Genomic DNA, 18,363 nt, shown 5'->3' with positions numbered 1-18,363 from the left:
TACATTGTCTTACTAATCTCTTCTACATAATAGGTACTGGTTCAGTGCCACCCATCCCATTTCACCACCTGTACCCTCAATAAATCTAATTTAAACTTTCCAATTTGCCTTGCAACTGGTGCCAGTGAACCTGACATATAGAGACTCATTACATTCCAAGAGCCAAATCTCCACTCATCTCACGTCCCCGTTCCTCTGGTATCAATTCAAGTCCAAGGCTCTGTGTAACATTTTGTAACTGTTTTCTTATCGTGAGGAGTCGTTAGCCCCATGCCCAAGCTAGAGGACCACACCTTGTGGCTGTCCACAAATTCTTATTCAATATATATATTTGCAGCTACCTTCTTGCCACCTCGGACTGTTCAGGATCTGGACGGGTCCAACGTCAGCCTAGTCTGAATACAGTAATGAACCTCTCCATAAAAGGCAGGGAGTTTCTTGACTTTCTGAGAAGCTACTACCTTCTTAAGAATTCTTCTGATGCATGACGTAAACTTTGTCACTTGGTACCCAGGTTTCTACATTCAGTCTTCGCTTTCATAACATAAAGTATGTCACACATCAGAGGTTTTCAAATTGGTGCACTGAAATCTTTCAGGCAGTGTAAAGAAAATATCTGCATTAAGATGTTATACTGATGTGAGGCTCCTTACACTTGTGCTCAGAAAGGGAAATCGTCAAGAACAGAAGACAAATCCAAAAGGAGACATGGCAATACTGCTTACATCTTGAGATGATTAACTGTGTGTCGACTGTTGTTAACAGTGTAGTGTAACATGTCCGATACAATCCTCGATAATAATTGCTAGTATTATGACATGATAACGACCAACTGCTTGTACAAATGATTCACTACATATACACATGAGTAAGTTGAAGAAAAGGTGGTGCAAGAAGTAGATTTAAATTAAATTTGGAAAAACAAAAATAAGTACCCTATAATATTTAATTACCTCCATTACACAGAAAATAAAATAAATTAACTCCCATAAATTACAGGAAATAAACATGTTTATGATGTTTAGCTGTTTTAAAAACAAAATTGGGGTTAGTACCTTAACAATTTTGGTACACAATTAAGCCTACAGAATTTTTTTTGCTTCTTATTCAGAATGAACCCAACTCCTACTGCAGCTCAGTATCAGAATGTATTTAATGTGATTACATCCTAACATAACCTCTACCTGTACTACCAATATATATCACTGTTAGGATACAATGACAGGGAATAAGAAAACAATCAGAATCCAAAAGAAGATAGTTAATTAACAATAAAATATTGGTATCACAACTTACTTGAGTGCTTCAGCCAAATCTTGAGCAGCAGTCTTCCGTTTGTCAGCATTTGAGTGGAGGAGACTATGGAAGTCAATTCCCTGGCAAAATGAACTCCCCGTTGATGTCAACAGAACCACTCGACACCCCTCATCTCGCTTCAAATTATTAAGAACTTCTCGCAGTTCACGAAGGACCTATCAATTCAGTATCCTTATAGTCTTAGCATAATAAACAGCAAACTGGTTGCACAGCTCAAAACAAAGAAAAAATGAATAAACAATGAGCATGAACATCTCAAAACGTTTGATTTGGTTCATCCTGGTCTGTCACTAGCAATATTTATAAAGATTAAATAACACCGTCCAGTGTCTGATAAAATATACATTTTTTTTTAGTTTGATTAGTGAGGGGTGGAGTCCAACTGGGTCTGCTCGGAACGGCAGCCACTGATTGTCCTATTGTAGCCTGCCCCAGGTGATTATGATGATGGAGAATTTGGTGGAATGAAGATTGGCAGGGGAACTGAAGTACCCGGAGAAAACCTGCCCCAGTGCCACTCTGTCCACCACAAATCCCACTTGACCAAACCCGGGATCGAACCTGGGCCGCCACGGTGGGAAAAATATACATATTAGTACATGCCGCTGTAGTTGTTAAAATATCAGATTTTGTATTCATTGTATTATGACAACATTGTATGTATATTGAGTATAAAAACACAGTGAGCCCCCAACAACAAGACACAAAATAATCCTTTTCTCCTAACAATGAATGTATAAGGGGTGGGCCTTTTTGGCCCTTGCACTGCGACCTACAGTGATCTATTGTGCCTCCCCTTCTGATTATCCCCTTAGCAATCCTGTGCTTTGAATGAAATGGAGCATTTTGCACGTGGGGGTGTCGAAATAGTCACTTGGTTCCACAAAGTAGTGACCCAAGTGACGTAATCTTAAATAAGCTAAGGCCTCACACTCACAGAAGATATGTGTGGTTGTTTCATTATCTTCTTGACACCTCTCACAAGTGGGACTGTCACTTAGTCCCAGTTTGAAGAGGTGTCCTTTAAGGTGACAGTGTCCTGTAAGTAGTCCTACCACCCATCGTAGCTGGTTCCTGTTTAGCTTCAACAGTTCCTTTGGTCTTTTAGCAGAGGGTCCTCATATGAGTCCCTTTGCTTGCCTGAGTCCAGTCAAGGATTCCCAGTATTTCTTGTGCTGTCCCTGACTGCCTTTCTGGCAACTCCTATAGAGATGCCACAGGCCGGCTCAGGTCCTATGAACGGATGTTCAGCTCCAGTCTTAGCCAACTGATCTGCTGTTTTCTTTCCAGCAATACCCTCATGCCCCGGCACCCATATCAGTTCTACCCTGTTATGTTTGGCCAGTTCCGTGAGAGTTTGGAGGCAATCCCAGACCAATTTTGAGTTTATCTGGTGTTTGTCAAGCGCTTTAAGTGCAGCTTGGCTGTCAGACAGAATGTAGATGTTGCTATTTCTGTAGTTCCTATCTAGATTCTCCATAATATGTGCCTTAATGGCATATACTTCTGCCTGGAATACTGTCGTGTACTGCCCAAGGCTGAAACTAAGTTTCCGCCTCGTGCCATAGCAGTACACACCAGCTCCAGTGCTCTTATTTATCTTGGAACCATTTGTATACCAGATCAGTCCCCCTTTTCTATTGGGCCAAAACCCATCTTCCCATTCACTCCTGTGAAGGGGTTTTCATATACATGTCTCAGTATCATTTTTTTAGACTCCATTTGTAATATGGGTTCTTTCTTCCTGTCCTGAGTTATGCATGCATGTCCGAAATTATCGGATCTAGGTTTCCATTGATCACTGCATTGAAGATGGTAGATTCCTGCCCTGGCCTCTGCCACCAACTGTAGATGCAGTGGGGGGAGTCCAAGGAGTATCTCCAGTGCAGCTGTTGGAGATGTTCAAATTGCTCCTGTGATACCCAAGCAAGCCAACTTTTGCAATTTGCAATTTGCCTTGCTTGTCTTGAGTTTAACTCTGGGCCACCATACTGTGGCGCCGTACATAATCATGGGTCTTATGATAACACTGTATGTATATACTGAGTATAACACAGCGTGCCCTGAACAACATCACAGGGCAACACTAAAGAATCCTATTCTCCAAACAATGGAATCACAAGCTGGTAGACCCTCAACTTCCTTCAAAGAGAAGAAATAAAGAGGACACAAACTAATTTGGTTAAAAAAATTTAACAAACTCTCTTTAAACATACTAATTGTAATTTAAAAATATTTTAACGTATTATTACACACCGCTGCAGTTGTTAAAATATTAGATTTTGTATTAATTGTATATTATGATAACACTGTATGCATATATTAATATTCACAAAACACATTGTAATAGTGGTTTCTAATTGTATTGATATCCTTCTGAAGATGGTTTATAAGACAAAACATGTCAAGGATAAAAGATTAAAAAGAAGAAAACAAATCTTATTAGTCACACTGGACAGTGTTAATTAACCTTCATAAATCTTAAAATGTATTTTATCTTGAAAGGGTGAAGGATGAAATGAACAGGGCACATTTTATGTATGAGGTAAACAAGAAAATCATACAAAACTTTGGCTTAAAATTATCTTAAGTGTAGAGCATTTGGGAGACCTAAGAACAGACGATAATTGATTTTCAAGAAAGAGGTCATTAAAATGTGAATAAGACTAAACTGGCTTAAAACAGTTTCCAAAGACATTTCTTTGTGAACATGATAAACCTTTGGGTTGTACAGCTGCCAATTTTCCTTACCTGCAAGTTAAGGGAATTTTTCATTTTGGTAGAAGCTGGAGTAAGGATGATCTGAACCAGGTTGTCATAGCGACGAAGAGAAATCTCCCTGTAGTGATATGTTCCCGCATTCTGACGAATGCTTGACCTTTGCTTTTGACCCTCCTCTTCTTTCTTTTTTGGTTTCTGGCTTTCAGTCTCCAATGTTTTAATCAGTGTTGAGTAACCTTACAGAAATAATAAGAACTTTTATCACAGAGATATATAAATATATGACAGCTCTACACAGCAAAATTTAAGGTAGTCAAATTCCTGGCTTTAATTTAATAGAAGTTAAAATCATAGCTCAGTAAGTGCATTATCTTACTCTTGTCTGAGGTGTAAAATCTTGGATTCCTTACAATTTCTGGACCTGGTAAGTAAGAATTATGTGTATGATGATTACCGCGTAACTATGGAGATGATTTACTATAACTGATAAATGAGCGCCTCATCAACTTACTTGAAGCGTTGGGGCTGAGCGGAGGAGGAACATCTCTTGCTTCTTTTCTCAGAAGGGGAGGCTGTTGACTGGAGGATGGGCTCTTGGAGCCCTGACGGGGGCCCGGTAAGGAATCGTGGGAACTTCTCCTTAAATGTGTTGCCTTCTTGACACTTTCATCCCCTGCTGCAAATTCAGTAGCCACAGCAGCCAAGCATGATGTCAAGTCTGGCATTTCTACATCCACAGCATCTACCATGTCCCTCGTATCCTCCTTTCTCTTAAGTTTACTGACTGGATTTTCAGAAACTGGCTTTTTTAGTTGAACTGATTTTCCTTTTTGGAAACTTTTTGTCATTTGGTTTTTTATTTTCATTTTGACTGTAGAACTCATTCTTTTGTGCGTGCCTGTCTGTGTAGCACCTATCAGAACCTTCTTCTTAACATCTACACTTGCTGGTGGTTTCTTAGTCATGTCTGTGTGAGTTCTGTGATGAATTTTAAGTTCTTTGCATTTCATCTCCAACAACTTTTCGGCATTTTCACTAAGATGCAAAACTCCAGTATCACTGCCACTAGGCTCCTTTTTCTTCTTCCCTTTGTAAGTCTGGGTGGTTTCTAGCTTCCTGACAAATATGGGAACGCCTTTCTTACGTGCTTCTGTCCGTTTTGTATCATCTACTTCTGAAGAACCCTTGGAGCCTGACGAAGCAGGAATACAGTTCCCTGCTTTCACATGATTGTCAGGTTTGTTTTCAAAATTTTCAGGTGACTGAACCAAATCAACACTGTTTCGATGCTGCAGGTTGGGACTGGTGCTGCGACTGGAAAAAGTACTACTTGAGGAATGCCTGCGAATGATTCTGGATGCCTCTGCTGGCAGATGCAGCCTTGGTGGGAATGAAAAGGACTGGGAAGGTGATGGAGGATCAACAGGAGTTAACGGTGGCGGGGAACGAAGAGACTCCCTAGAGTCCAGTGACTTCTTTCGCTGAAGTGATCGGTATGGACTTTGACTTGTGGCCAACTGGAGGGTTGGGGGACCAATCTGTCTTCTTGCACGCAAAGCAACAGCTGTCGATGGAGAGGCTGCAATACTGCTAAGTCTAAGCACCGCATTCTTAACAAGGCGTGTCTTCAACTGGAGGTCCTTCTTCTGCCTACGCAGAGACTTCAGTGGAGAGCGCATCTTACGCCTGGGACTGCTGGAAATGCTTTCTAGTGGTCCACTACGACGTTTTGATTCCCCTTGTTCTACTTCATACAGCAAGTTTATTGCACCTTCATCCATAAGCAAACGGTCAATTTCTCTCATTCTTCTCCTTTTTGAATCACTGCTTGCTTGTCCAGAAGCAGACACATTAATATTTCTCTTTGCTGACTGTGGTGTATTAATTATACCTTCAGATATACTTGCAGCTGGTTTGGGACTTGAAGCTTCCTCATTCCTTGATATAAGGCCAACAATACTTTTTGATGCAGTCTCCACATTCTTTGTTGTCAATTCTCCCAGAACTTTAGGACTTGAATCCTCAGTCACTTTTGTAAGTACATTTTCAGTACTTCTTGAAGGTATGGCATGAACTTTGGAAGACAAACTACCAGATTTGGATCCTTCATCACATTTCATAGAGGAATTTGGTGTACACTGAGACAAAGCAAACCCAATTTCTTCCACAAGAATTGCAGCAACCGCATTCTTTTTGGGTGATGATGAAAGACCACCTGGCTTGACTACTCTCTTCCGAGGACTGTAGGTTCTTGGAGGTGTTGCAAACTTCCGAGAATGCATAAGCATCGATTCTTGAAATTCATCATCAGAATTTCCACCTGACAGGTTAGTCTTGGCAGATTCCTCTGAAGTCCCAGGTACTGACCTGCCAGATGTATTCACACCCAAAACTCCATTTTTTGACTCGGGGCTCTTGGGATTAGTGATCTTTCTTCGTTTAGGAGTTACACTAACAGCACTGCTTCCAATGATGCCATTATTTAGAACAGGACTCTTGGCTACTGCCTGTTTCCTTGTTGCTGTGGCTCTTACAAATTTTGGTTTCTTATCAGTCTTATTTTTCTTAGCTATATTTGGTTGCTTTGTATTTGGTTCTCCTGCATCTGCCAGCTTCCTTTTCCGCACCTGTTTCTGTTTTAGTGCTGAGCCAGCCTCAACTTTGAAATTTCCATTCACTGAGGCTCTGTTGTTGTTCTCAGAATCCTGTGGGTTGACTGGTCCTGTGGCTGACTTCGCTTCATTCTTCTGGACATGTGATTCTCTCTTTACACGTTCCCTACTTTTCTGTGGTGTTTTTGAACCTTTTGTACTTCCTTCCACAGTCTTCTTTTTCTTACTGCGTATTGGTAATTCCATAAGCTGTTTAAGTGCCATTTCTCTTTCAACTAATGGATCAAGTTTTGGGGGGCCAGAATGTACAGATACATGATCTGAACTAGATCCAGCCTCTATCAATGCAGGTGGCCTACTCGAGTCTACCAGAGACACTGGTTTAACACCTTCCTCGAGAGTTGGTGGATTAGTATCTGGTATCCAATCTGGATCTGCATCTCCTTCTAATATTGCTAGCAGTTCTCCATGGTCAGGAATGGCTGTTGATTCAGGTACCAAAGTGTAACCAGGAGGGAGAATGCAATTAGTGTCAGCATTCTGCTGAAACTGCCCCGATTTGCCAGCAATCGTCTCAATATCATGTCCACTGATGCTTGCACTGACTGCTACAGATGGTGATAAACGATTTGCCAAACGCTGAGTAAGTTTCATAGTAAAGAACAAATCTCCCCCTTCAGGTGTATCATGAACAGGATGTTTCTTCAGTGAACGTTCAAGCAATTCTTGAGCAATTTCATCCTGCGTCACAATCTGGCTTGTCAAATTACGGTATGGTACACGAACTCCAAGGCGAGGTTTCTGAAGTTTGCGTCCACTACCTATCATGTCCTCAGTAGGGTTGTCAACATTACGCCCCATCAGATGGGGTGGAATAGCAAAACTTGGAGTTGCTACAGACGATGGCACACCTGCAGCTTCTTCATGTGTTGTGTTCCGTGGACCAGATTGCTGGGGCATTCTTGGAACAGCAGCAACAGGCTTTTCAATTGGACTGTTGGGAACAACAAATTCCTGAACCACTGTCTCTGAGTGAATAATCACTTCATTCACTTTTTCACCCTCCTTGGTGGTAAGTAAATCCACGTCCTCTTCTAATTTAGCACTTCTGACTGATTCTAGAATTTGTTCACCACCTACTCCATTACTAGTACATACATCCATTTTCCTTACACCATACGTTTGTGTCAGGTACCTTACTCTTTAGTCCTAAGAGCTTGTTAGTACAATCCATGGTAAAGTTATATACATAAACTTGTACAACATAATGAGAATCTTCTGTACAGCCGAAAGGAAGGCACTCATTCCTTGCAAGGCACAATCATTGTTTTCTTTTTTAATCTAATAGTACTGCATGACTTATGTGATGGAGGCAATGCATGTTACTTCAAACTGAAGAGATTTTCTTCCTCCTGGTAAACTAAAAAGAAATTAATTACTAATATGGATAAAACAAAGTGATTCAAGGATGGGGTAAATGTAAAATATATGAAATATTTAAAAAAAATTAACTGAACTTAGCATATCAGATAGTCACCCCCTTATATAAGTACCACATTATGAAGATGCACAGAGTAAGTGGAGGTAATGCTCCATACATTCTTAATATCAAACAGCTTAATGGTCAAGCCACTAGAAGCCCCATGAAAAAAGCCCCCACTATCCCTCAAATACCTGGCTGAGTGAGCCCAAGGGCCAGACTATAAAAATGATTCCAAAAAGCAAAATCCTGCCTCTGCCAGGAATCAAACCTTGGCCGTCCAGCCCACAGTCAGACAATTTGCTGTTTAGGCGATCATAAACTGTAACAGTAACATAACGCAATACACCCAATACTTAATTGGTGACTTCTGCAGTATTTTGCTACAGCACTAACACAACCAAATGAAAACTCAAATGTAACTGTTGTTGCACTTCAGAGCAATAACCTCATACGTGCACTTGTCACTGTATTCTGAAGGATTTCTAAACTATCACATAACATCAATTATAAAATTCAACATCAGAACACATGATGGTATAAAAGTAACCGAAGTTTACTGATAAGCTAAAAGCTAACATGTAAATTATGGCACGCCGAATATGTATTTAACGATTTACGCCAATTGCTTCTGATTACTTCCAAATACTTTCAGTAATGTAGTTTTCTCCGTTATTCAATGTTTACTGAAGGATGATAACAGTAAGAACACTAGCATTTTGGCCACCGCCACCGAAACATACGAAAATAAAACGCAATTTAGTAGGAAACTTTACTATGTACATACATTTACTTCCAGACTACTGGAATGATAAATTTAAGGAAATTTCTTGTGACATCTAAAAACCATGAAGATCAGAAAGCTAACGATACTATCTGCAAAACATACACGCAAAATGTACCCACATCACAACTGGTAGTCGGCTACCGTATCACAAATAAACTCATAACATTATCCTACCCTTTGCACAGCAGCGGCCTCTACAGGGCTCTTGAAGAGATATAAAACATAGGCAGCTACATACAGTCAATTATTCCATCACTACTTCATCGCGGAACACTAATTAAAAGTCACAAAACTTAACAAACGCCAACCTGTTTTGCTCCGGAGTGTGACTATTTCACTGCGCTTGCGCATATAGTGTGCTAACTAGAGACACCGTATTTCCGGTTGGGATATTGTGTGAAAGCAGAATGGTATAATGGCTTATAAATTTATTGTTCTCTGTTTCCTCTCCGTAGAAATTCCTTTGTTCTAAGTATATTAGGTCATATTATGCACATATTGAAGCCATAATGAGTTTAGCAAACGCGTTTGAGACAGGGTTATTAGAAGAAGAAGAAGAAGAAGAAGAAATTGTATATCACTATGACTTACAATTTCTGCAAACAGACGAAAGGTTCAGAATTTGTTTCCGGTGTTAGGTGGGTGCAGAAGATTTGTTGTCAAAGTATCAATTTAGGTACGAATAGAAGTCGTGCTTTGTTAGTATAATTAAACAGTATTAGTAAAATTCTGATATCCGAGGAAGCCCATCTTATGAAAATCAGGAATTCGATATCAAATAGTAATAGGGTATTTTAGGTTATTTTAGGTTATTTGGCTTGAGGAATGGGTTGATCAGGAAACAGTTTCACAGATCTAAACAATGACCATTCCTCTGCAAGGTTTTCCCTATCCACATACTGGCATTGGATTTTAACACAGCAACTACTGCTCACACTCCAGATATCACTGCATAACAGCACCCATACCGATAAAGTCTTCGAATTACACGTTAAGCCTTTGCAGGCAGACTAATAATTCTTCTCTAACTACCAACTTCCCGTGGCTATCTCGTACTTAGAACTGACATACCCATATTGCCGATTGTCTTCAAGATAACTCCCCTGCATGGACCCTATGGAAAATGTCTTTTTTTAAGGATGCATGTTTACAACTTCATTGCTTAACAACACATCCTATTCCATGCGTTTTTTCTTGGTGCAGACTGCATAGAAAACACAGTTTCTCCCATGTTGTCTCATCCTTAATGGGGGAGTGTTTATTGGTTGTCGCATAGAAATGACGCTGTAGTTCTTTTGTTGCTTGTATTTGTTGCCGTGAGTATGTTCATGGACATTCCTCTATTGTTATAGAAACGGCCCATATGTCACAGTATTAGCAGAAGTGGTTCCAACTTGATTGCCCCCATATGTATAGCATATATATGTTTATTTATTTTCAATGTTGTGTGTTTGTATAGGTAAACATCCATGCAAAATAATAAAGTATTAGAATGGAAACACAGACTCCTGAAGGACTGGAAGTTACCCTACGAAATGGTCTTCTCATAATAAAGTTCAACAGACCTAGCCACAAGAACGCAATTACTGTAGAGGTATTGTGAATATCAGCATTAATATGGTTCTAGTGATGGGTGCGGGGAATGATAAAAATTATCTCCATTCTCCCATATGTTGATGAAAAGCGTTTATTTGGAACTGGTGCTATCAGTTAGATAGCCAACCCACATGCTATTGTTGCATTGACATGAAAATGTTTCTAGTATGAGAGGAGAAGGCCATAAAACATATCACATGTTGTGCTTCTTCATGATCCTCATCCCTTCAGCTGGCATTTTGCTGTATTCATTGGTGTTAGGTTAGGACTGTAAACTCATTCCAAATAATACATATCTAATTAAAACACTGCTTATATGTTAGTTCTAGTGACTTTTGCACAATTATATATTAACTTTGGTACTATTTTAATGTCTTGACAATACAGTGATTACTTATGTCTCAGGGCGTGCAGTAGTATATATGGTTGAGGCACTATGCTACAAGACAGAAGGTTGCAGGTTCAAGTCCTGATGAGGTGGATTTCTTTTTTTCAATGTACCTAATCCTTCCAGTCGAACTATGACCCTGGGGTTGACTTAGCCTCTAACAGAAATGAGTACCAGGAATCTCCCTGGGGTGTAAAGGGTGGCTGGCTTGTAAGGCTGAGAACCTTACCGCCATCTGTGAGCTGATTGTCTAGAGAAGATGTGGAAGCCCCAACATCTCACAACCTCTTGTAAAGAGCCCAAGAATTCAACACTCCTATAATTGGTACAGTCTTCGGCTAGTTAAGCCTGAAGTAGAGTCAACGAAAGAATCAACATTGGGTAGTAGGAGCAAAGGCAGCTGCCTGCTCCCCCACCCTACCTACACTGCATGGCCTCTAGATGGTGGCAGCTGGGAGAAGGCACAGGGAAGGAGGTAACTTCTGGACAGGCAAATGGAAGAAAATCTTTGCCAGTTCTTTTACTGATTTGACTGTATTTTGGATTCTTACAGCTTACCTCACAAAGATCAGTCTTAATATTATCCTAGCTCCGCAGTCTTCTAGGGAGTCACCTTCCTAGAGATTTCCCTGAAGAAATTTTTATGCATTTGTTTCATCCCTCCAACCTGTCACATCTTAATCATACTAAGAAACCTGTATAAGTGACAAAATTTTTTGTTCTGCAGTACCCTTTGTCACTTACTTCATCCCTCTTAGGTGCAAATATATTTCTCATCAGTTTCTTTTCGGACACTCAGAATTTATAGTTATAAAACACAGAGCACATGTCACAGTGATACAAGACAAACAGGATGATTAGTGTTAGCATTTTGTTCATGTGTGCATAATGTTGCAGATGTACATTGGTCTCACACGGCTGCTTAAAGAGGCTGCAGTGGATGACAGAGTGGTTATAACAGCTTTGACTGGTGCAGGTGACTTCTACAGCAGTGGAAATGACATATCAAAAACGCTAGAAACATTTTCCAAAGCAAATATTACTCAGGCAATAGACCAGAGTTGTGACAGAGTCCGGTATGAGACACAAAAGATACAGAATGTTCTCTTCTATCAGACACGGACAATGAACTGATTTAAGTAATGCCAATTCGCTCTTTCAGGGACTTTGTATCTGCGTTTATTGATTTTCCCAAGATCCTTGTAGCTGTGGTTAATGGACCTGCATTTGGAATAGCTGTGACAATACTGGGCCTCTGTGATGTGGTTTACGCATCAGATAAGGTACTATCACAGACTTTCTGCTCTTCTGAGATCAGTTATATGTTGTGACAGACGTAAATAAATGTGACTGATTATTGCAGTAAGTGTAACAAGGCACAGAATAGAGTTGACTATCAAGTACTGAGTAAGCACTTGACATTATAGCAGATCATAAGCATTTTTAAATCTTAATACAGTAAAGTTTTATAGTGGAATCAAAAGGGTTGGGAACATATTTCCCCTTCAAATGGTTTCTGTTTCAGTTGTACTTCTAGATAAATATTTTATAGTACATACCTTCTCCCTTGTAAATTAGATCTGCAGTGTTAGAGCTGATACAATTTACTGATGTTCCCCCATTTGCATTTATGTCATATTTGATTCGGTGGAGTGTGTGTTGAAGATGGCAACAACTGCATAATGGTGTTACAGTAAGTTTGAATTGTCGGTTATGGGTTGTATTGACCATATGCTTTTAGATATATGCCCTTTTTGCATCATTTACGTTTACTGCTGTAACAGGGGAGGGGAGGGTTAAGAAAACGGTTAAATTGCTTCATTGGCTAGGTGCGCGCAGTTCACAGGGCTTGTCAGGAGGGCACAGGTGCGAAATGCAGTAAGGAAGGAAGTATTGTCCGTTCTGTAGAAAATTTAAACAACGACTGATATGATGATGTATGTACAACATACATACATCACCAAATCAGTCGTTTACATTCCCTACAGAACGGACAATACTTTGTAAGATGAGGCACCGACTAAATAATTAACATTAATATGACTACATCTACATCTTGAGCCTCCAATAACAGTTTATTATATATACACAAAATATATAGAGTACTCAAATTTGTCCATGGGAATGCAACAAAATCACAAAGACTTACAACTGACTCGATGATGTAAAGCATCAATCGAAGAATTTTATTCTTGTTTTATACTATAACTTTTGTTTCATATGATCTAATTTGTTGTGTTTTTACGCCAAATATTTTAATATAATTAATATTATTCTATCCAATTTTATTAATACTGCAGTTCAGTGGTGTATATATGTTAGACATGTACGTGGTGTGTTCAAAAAGTATCGAACCTTCTTTTTTCCTGTGTAAACCAATGAAGCGCAGGAGGGTCCCTTCGGTGGAGATGTGGAGGGGACATTCATGCGCAGTCGTGAATTTTTCCCTCCCGCAGAAAGAGTCAGTCGCTGGCAGTCGGCCTATGAGTGAGGACGTGTAGTGAGCGCTCGTCGGATTCCAGTAAGGTGTAAAATGACGGAACAACATGAGCAGCGATATTGCATCAAATTTTGCCAAAAGCTTGGCAATACCCAAGTGGAAATCATTCGCAAGATTCAACAGGCTTTTGGGGACGATGCCATAAGCAACTCACGGATAAAAGAGTGGTACAACCGCTTCAAAGATGGCCGCACAAATTAGTGGACAGTGAACCGCATTCAGGCAAACCCTCAACAAGCCGAAATGAAAATGTCATTGAGCAAGTGCGGACTTTGGTCATGGAGGACCGTCGTATTGCAGTCTGAGAACTTGCGAATGAGCTAGGGCTAAGCATTGGATTGGTACATTCAATTTTGACCTAGGATATGGGCATGAGGAGAGTGTCAGTGAAATTCATACCAAAACTGCTAACAATGGAGCAGAAGCAACACCATCTGGAAATCGCACAGGATATGCTGGACAATGCAAACAGTAACCCCAACTATCTGTACACCGTGATCACAGGCGATGAGTCGTGGGTTTATGGGTACGACCCGGAAACCAAGATGCAGTCGTCACAGTGGAAACATCCGACATCCCTGAGGTGGAAAAAAAAAGCATAGCAGGTCCGCAGCAATGTCACGGTCATGTGGCCGTTTTCATTGCTCCCGTGGGGTTGTGCATCATGAGTATGCGCCACAAGGCCAAACCATCACAAAGGAATACTACCAGGAGGTCCTTCATCGCCTTCGTGATGCTGTGTGGTGCAAACGACCGGATCTGTGGGCAGCAAAAACTTGGCAGCTCCATCATGATAACGCACCCGCCCATTCTGCGCATCTGATTCAGACTTTTGTCGCCAAACACAACATCCCTGTGGTTCGTCAGGCTCCCTACTACCCTGACATGGCTCTGTGTGACTTTTGGCTATTTCCCAAGCTGAAAATGCCGCTGAAAGGAACCCAATTTCAGTCAAGAGAAGACATCATGTGGAATGCGACGGCCCGGCTGATCACCATTCCGAAAGGCACGTTTCAGAAGTGTTTCCAACAATGGCGGAAGCGCTGGGAGAAGTGTGTGCATTACCAAGGAGACTACTTTGAAGGGGTTAGGGTTTTGTACCTCCAAATCAATAAATGTATTTCTGCCGACCAAAGGTTCGATATATTTTTTGAACACACCACGTATTTGCCTGATGATGGCTTTTAATAGCCGAAACATGTAGCAGAGCCAAACTAGGCACTGACCTTGATATAGTTGTGTTGTGATGGTTTTAATAAATAAATTGTGTATTATAACACAACAGGATGCATGAAATGAAAATTATGCTAGCAGTATTCATAGACTGAGGGAGCCTACAGCTCACACCTGCAGCTTAAACTGTTTGATAAAATGCAAATTTGAAATCTGGAGTAAAATGTTCAGTAACTGTGTTTTTCTTCATGGTAGTCAGTATCTTAGACTGTGCAGCATCAACTGATAGGATGATACGAATTTGAATGGATTTGCAAGGAAGCAGTAATGACCTAATGAGGCAGTATCCAAGTATTTGTGTGGAGGAACTGAGGAAAACAGTGAAAAACCTCAGTCAGGCTAGTTGATGTCCTCACCAAAATTTGAACTGAGCACTTTCCAAATACAAATTTATAGCATTTCTGCTATACCTGTTCAGTATATAACTTTCTGAGATGTCAGATTCATGTTAAAAGTTATGAGCATTATAATTTTAATTTCTTTTTATAGCATTCGTTTTGTTTGTTTGTTTTTTCTGAGGGTAAAACTGGTATGTAAAATGTTGATATTGAAAACTTGTATGAATAATGATATTCTGTCACAATTTTGTTTTAGGCTTATTTTTGTACACCATTTACAAAACTTGGTCTTGTGGCAGAGGGTTGTTCTTCCTACACATTTCCTCGGATTATGGGATCAAGTAAGGTGTGTATGCCAGTCGTTTTCTGCATGTAACTGTTTCAAAACCAAATTTAGATAAACAGAAAATATTTTATCACTAATTCACATGATGATGAAGGTTTAAACCAACTCTGGTAACAGAACATGAAGGCTGAAAACTGTTAATACTGTGAATCATCATGGGACATGATACTGAGCAAAGATGGGAGGCCATCCCGATTAAGTGATAATGTGGATTAGTGAAGCAAAAGGTAGTCCTAAAAGGGGGGTGGGGGGGAATTAGAACACAAATAAATGGAAAATTATTTAATGATATAAGTAGGTAAAGGTATCCGTGTAACTGGCCATGGAGGTCCATAGGGTTGTGAGAGGTCGAGGTTTCCACATTTTCTAGACAGTTGGCTCACAGATGGCAATGAGGTTGTCAGCCTTATGCACCAGCTGCCCTTTACCCCCAGGAATATTCCTGGTACTTATTTCTGTTAGAGGCTAAGTCGACCCCAGGGCCATAGTGTGGCTGGAAGGATTAGGTTAGGTAATAGAAAAAATCCACCTCATTGGGATTCAATCCCGCAACCTTCCGGCTTGTAGCGTAGTGCCTCAACCAACTATGCTACCATGTGCCCCCAATGATATATAGTGCTGATGAAAATAAATAAAAAAAGTATCACCATAGAGCCTTCATTTAAGAACAACTTTAAAAAGACAATACATTTATTCATCATTAGAAGACTCAGAAGTTGCTTACTTCATTTTTGAATGTTGTAATGCAGGCCTAAAGAAACTGTCAATTTTTTTTTCTGCACATACAAGTGACTCATCTGCCTTCCTAAACGCCATGTGTCTTTTAAAGTATGTACTCAACTGTGAACAGCATTTTTCATATTTCATTCCAGATTACATGTAACCATATTAATGAGGGTTTACTGTACTTTAATATTTTCCCACTTCCTTCTTGGTCTTCCAAGTAAGGTAGATAAGGTTTAGGTAATACAGTTTTGATTGTGCACAATTTGCAACTAAATACCTATTTCATACAAAAAGGATTTAATTTCAATTATCCACATATTAACATGTGTCCATGTACAGTTCATGCACAACTGTTCATTCTTTCATTTATTTTCCATGTATCCATGTACAGGCACAACCCAGGATATGGAAATAGTCCATTTTACAGTGTTCATATACAAAATTACATAAGTCTCATAGATACAATCACCTACATCAATCAAACCATACAAATTATATATATATAAAAAACTTAATCAATTTACAAGATTCAAAGAGAACATTGATATAACAAATCTCTTCAGTGCAAATATAAAAACTTGATTCATGAAATTAAATAAATTGCCTGAATATTAATGAGCCAACCGTACCTCCATTTCCACCACCATTACAAGTATAACAGGTAACAGAGTGCATCTTGGACCAGACACACTGTGATCATTCTGCACCCACTTCCAGTGCTCAGTGTCACAATGGTACCATGGCACTCACTGTGAGAACATGTTGGGTAGCTTAATGCACCTTTCACGAAGTTGGAGTAACTTTCCCTTCTTTATAATGTACTGCATTGTTTAACCCCAAAATGTGGTCTCAATCCTGCGAAGAGATAAAAAAGGTAAAGTCTCTAGAAAAGAAAATTGACATTCTTGATACACTGTAGAGTGTAGTGAGAATGTAGGATGTGTTGAAAGGCACTTTCATATCAATAAATCTTCTGTCAGAAGTCAAGACAGCCATTGGGGCTAGTGCTGAAGCAAACTTACCAAAGAGTTTAATAGCTACTTATGAAGGGCATTAGCCCTGTGTTAAATAAGGGATTACTATGGTTATTTTCCAATATATTCTCAGTTATGTTTCATGTGCATTTCTTGTCTTCCTGTCCAGACTATGTTTTGAATCCACTATAATCCTGACTTGACTATTCATCAAAATATCAGCTGTATTGTACAACCAAATGAAATTCATTGTTATGGAAGGATGGACTGACTCCAAGGAGCTGAGCCTTCTTGAGAAGGCAGCAGTCGCTCAGCCACCCAAGAAATTCCCACCATATTATGAAATCAGAAGGTTCATTACCATGTTCACAAGGGCCCACCACTGGCCCCCATCTTGAGCCAGATGAATCTAATCTGCTTATTTCAATTGGTTGCTTCCCATGGCATACCCTACCAAAATATTGTATGCATTTAGTGATGTCAGATTTCTTATTTCTCTCATCCTTGCTTGATGTCCCCATCATAACTTCTTTCATTTGACTATGCCAGTAATACCAAGTGAGTGATACAAATCATGCTGTTCTTTGTCAAGGAAACATGGCCTCTTTGAGGGAATAACATAAATTACAGGTATCTGAAATGAAGTTCTATGAAAAATGTTTGAAATAAGTGGAAGGAGCTGAAAAGGAATCAGAAAACTGTAAATTGATATGTATCATTTTCTTGAATAAAACTGTGCATTCATTGCAGGCAAGTGAGATGCTATACTTCGGTTATAAGATGGATGCTCATGAAGCAAAAGAATGTGGCCTAGTTTCCAAGGTGTTCCCCCATGCCACATTTGAACAAGAGGTGTGGCCTAAATTAGAACAATTTGTAAAAATGCCAAAGCAGGTAATGCTAGAATTATTTTTATGAGGTTACAGCCAAATAAATATTAGCTTTGTCCATGTTTTTATCCTTTCTACATCTTTAAGAATCTGTGACATGATTCTACGTGGGGCAATTCAAAAGTTTACGAAATTTGAATTTTGCGCGCGAATGGTAATGAGTACATCAAAATACCGCTAGGTGTCTCCTCACACATCCTTCTTGAATCAGTGTGGCAAGTGGCGTTGAGTTGAGTGGTTGGGTTTATTGTTGGTGAATGTATTTCCATTGTTGTGTTTCCATGAGTTTGTGGTTTTGCGATGGCTGACCTGATAGAGCAGCGTGTCTGTATAAAGTTTTGTTTCAAACTTGGGAAAACCGCTGCAGAAACGCACCAAATGTTGAAGCAAGCTTTTGGTGAAAACAGTTTAGACCAGACACAAACTTACAACTGGTGTAAGCGTTTTAAAAATGG

The 18,363-nt window shown here is 39.7% G+C and overlaps 2 protein-coding genes across 5 annotated transcripts in view; one reads left to right on the top strand and one right to left on the bottom strand.

Annotated features, from left to right (window-relative positions):
- LOC111861553 overlaps window positions 1–9,180 on the bottom strand; it is a 34,541-nt gene extending 25,361 nt beyond the window's left edge. The window contains exons 1-4 of one of the 2 annotated variants that reach the window (XM_023846212.2): window positions 9,092–9,180; window positions 4,550–8,070; window positions 4,069–4,274; window positions 1,297–1,472 (exon numbers count right to left, since the gene is read on the bottom strand). In XM_023846212.2, coding sequence (XP_023701980.1) covers window positions 1,297–1,472; window positions 4,069–4,274; window positions 4,550–7,814 — 3,647 coding nt within the window. In that variant the 5' untranslated portion in view covers window positions 7,815–8,070; window positions 9,092–9,180. Of the gene's footprint in view, window positions 1–1,296; window positions 1,473–4,068; window positions 4,275–4,549; window positions 8,071–8,917; window positions 9,022–9,091 lie in introns of those variants that run through there. The other variant, XM_033750366.1, reaches the window with a different exon arrangement.
- Window positions 9,181–9,248: 68 nt separating this feature from the next.
- Window positions 9,249–18,363, top strand: part of LOC111861556 (enoyl-CoA delta isomerase 2, mitochondrial) — an 11,756-nt gene continuing 2,641 nt past the window's right edge. Inside the window, exons 1-6 of one of the 3 annotated variants that reach the window (XM_023846215.2) lie at window positions 9,249–9,327; window positions 10,377–10,511; window positions 11,799–11,977; window positions 12,064–12,184; window positions 15,229–15,318; window positions 17,769–17,912. In XM_023846215.2, coding sequence (XP_023701983.1) covers window positions 10,410–10,511; window positions 11,799–11,977; window positions 12,064–12,184; window positions 15,229–15,318; window positions 17,769–17,912 — 636 coding nt within the window. In that variant the 5' untranslated portion in view covers window positions 9,249–9,327; window positions 10,377–10,409. Of the gene's footprint in view, window positions 9,328–9,354; window positions 9,594–10,376; window positions 10,512–11,798; window positions 11,978–12,063; window positions 12,185–15,228; window positions 15,319–17,768; window positions 17,913–18,363 lie in introns of those variants that run through there. The other 2 variants (XM_023846216.2, XM_023846214.2) reach the window with 2 other exon arrangements.

This window comes from Cryptotermes secundus, unplaced genomic scaffold (genome assembly GCF_002891405.2).
Source record: "Cryptotermes secundus unplaced genomic scaffold, Csec_1.0 scaffold2047, whole genome shotgun sequence".
In the NCBI taxonomy this organism is placed as follows: Eukaryota; Metazoa; Arthropoda; class Insecta; order Blattodea; family Kalotermitidae; genus Cryptotermes; species Cryptotermes secundus.
The sequence above is the reverse complement of the archived record's forward strand: the minus strand, read 5'-3'. Positions and strand labels throughout refer to the sequence as shown.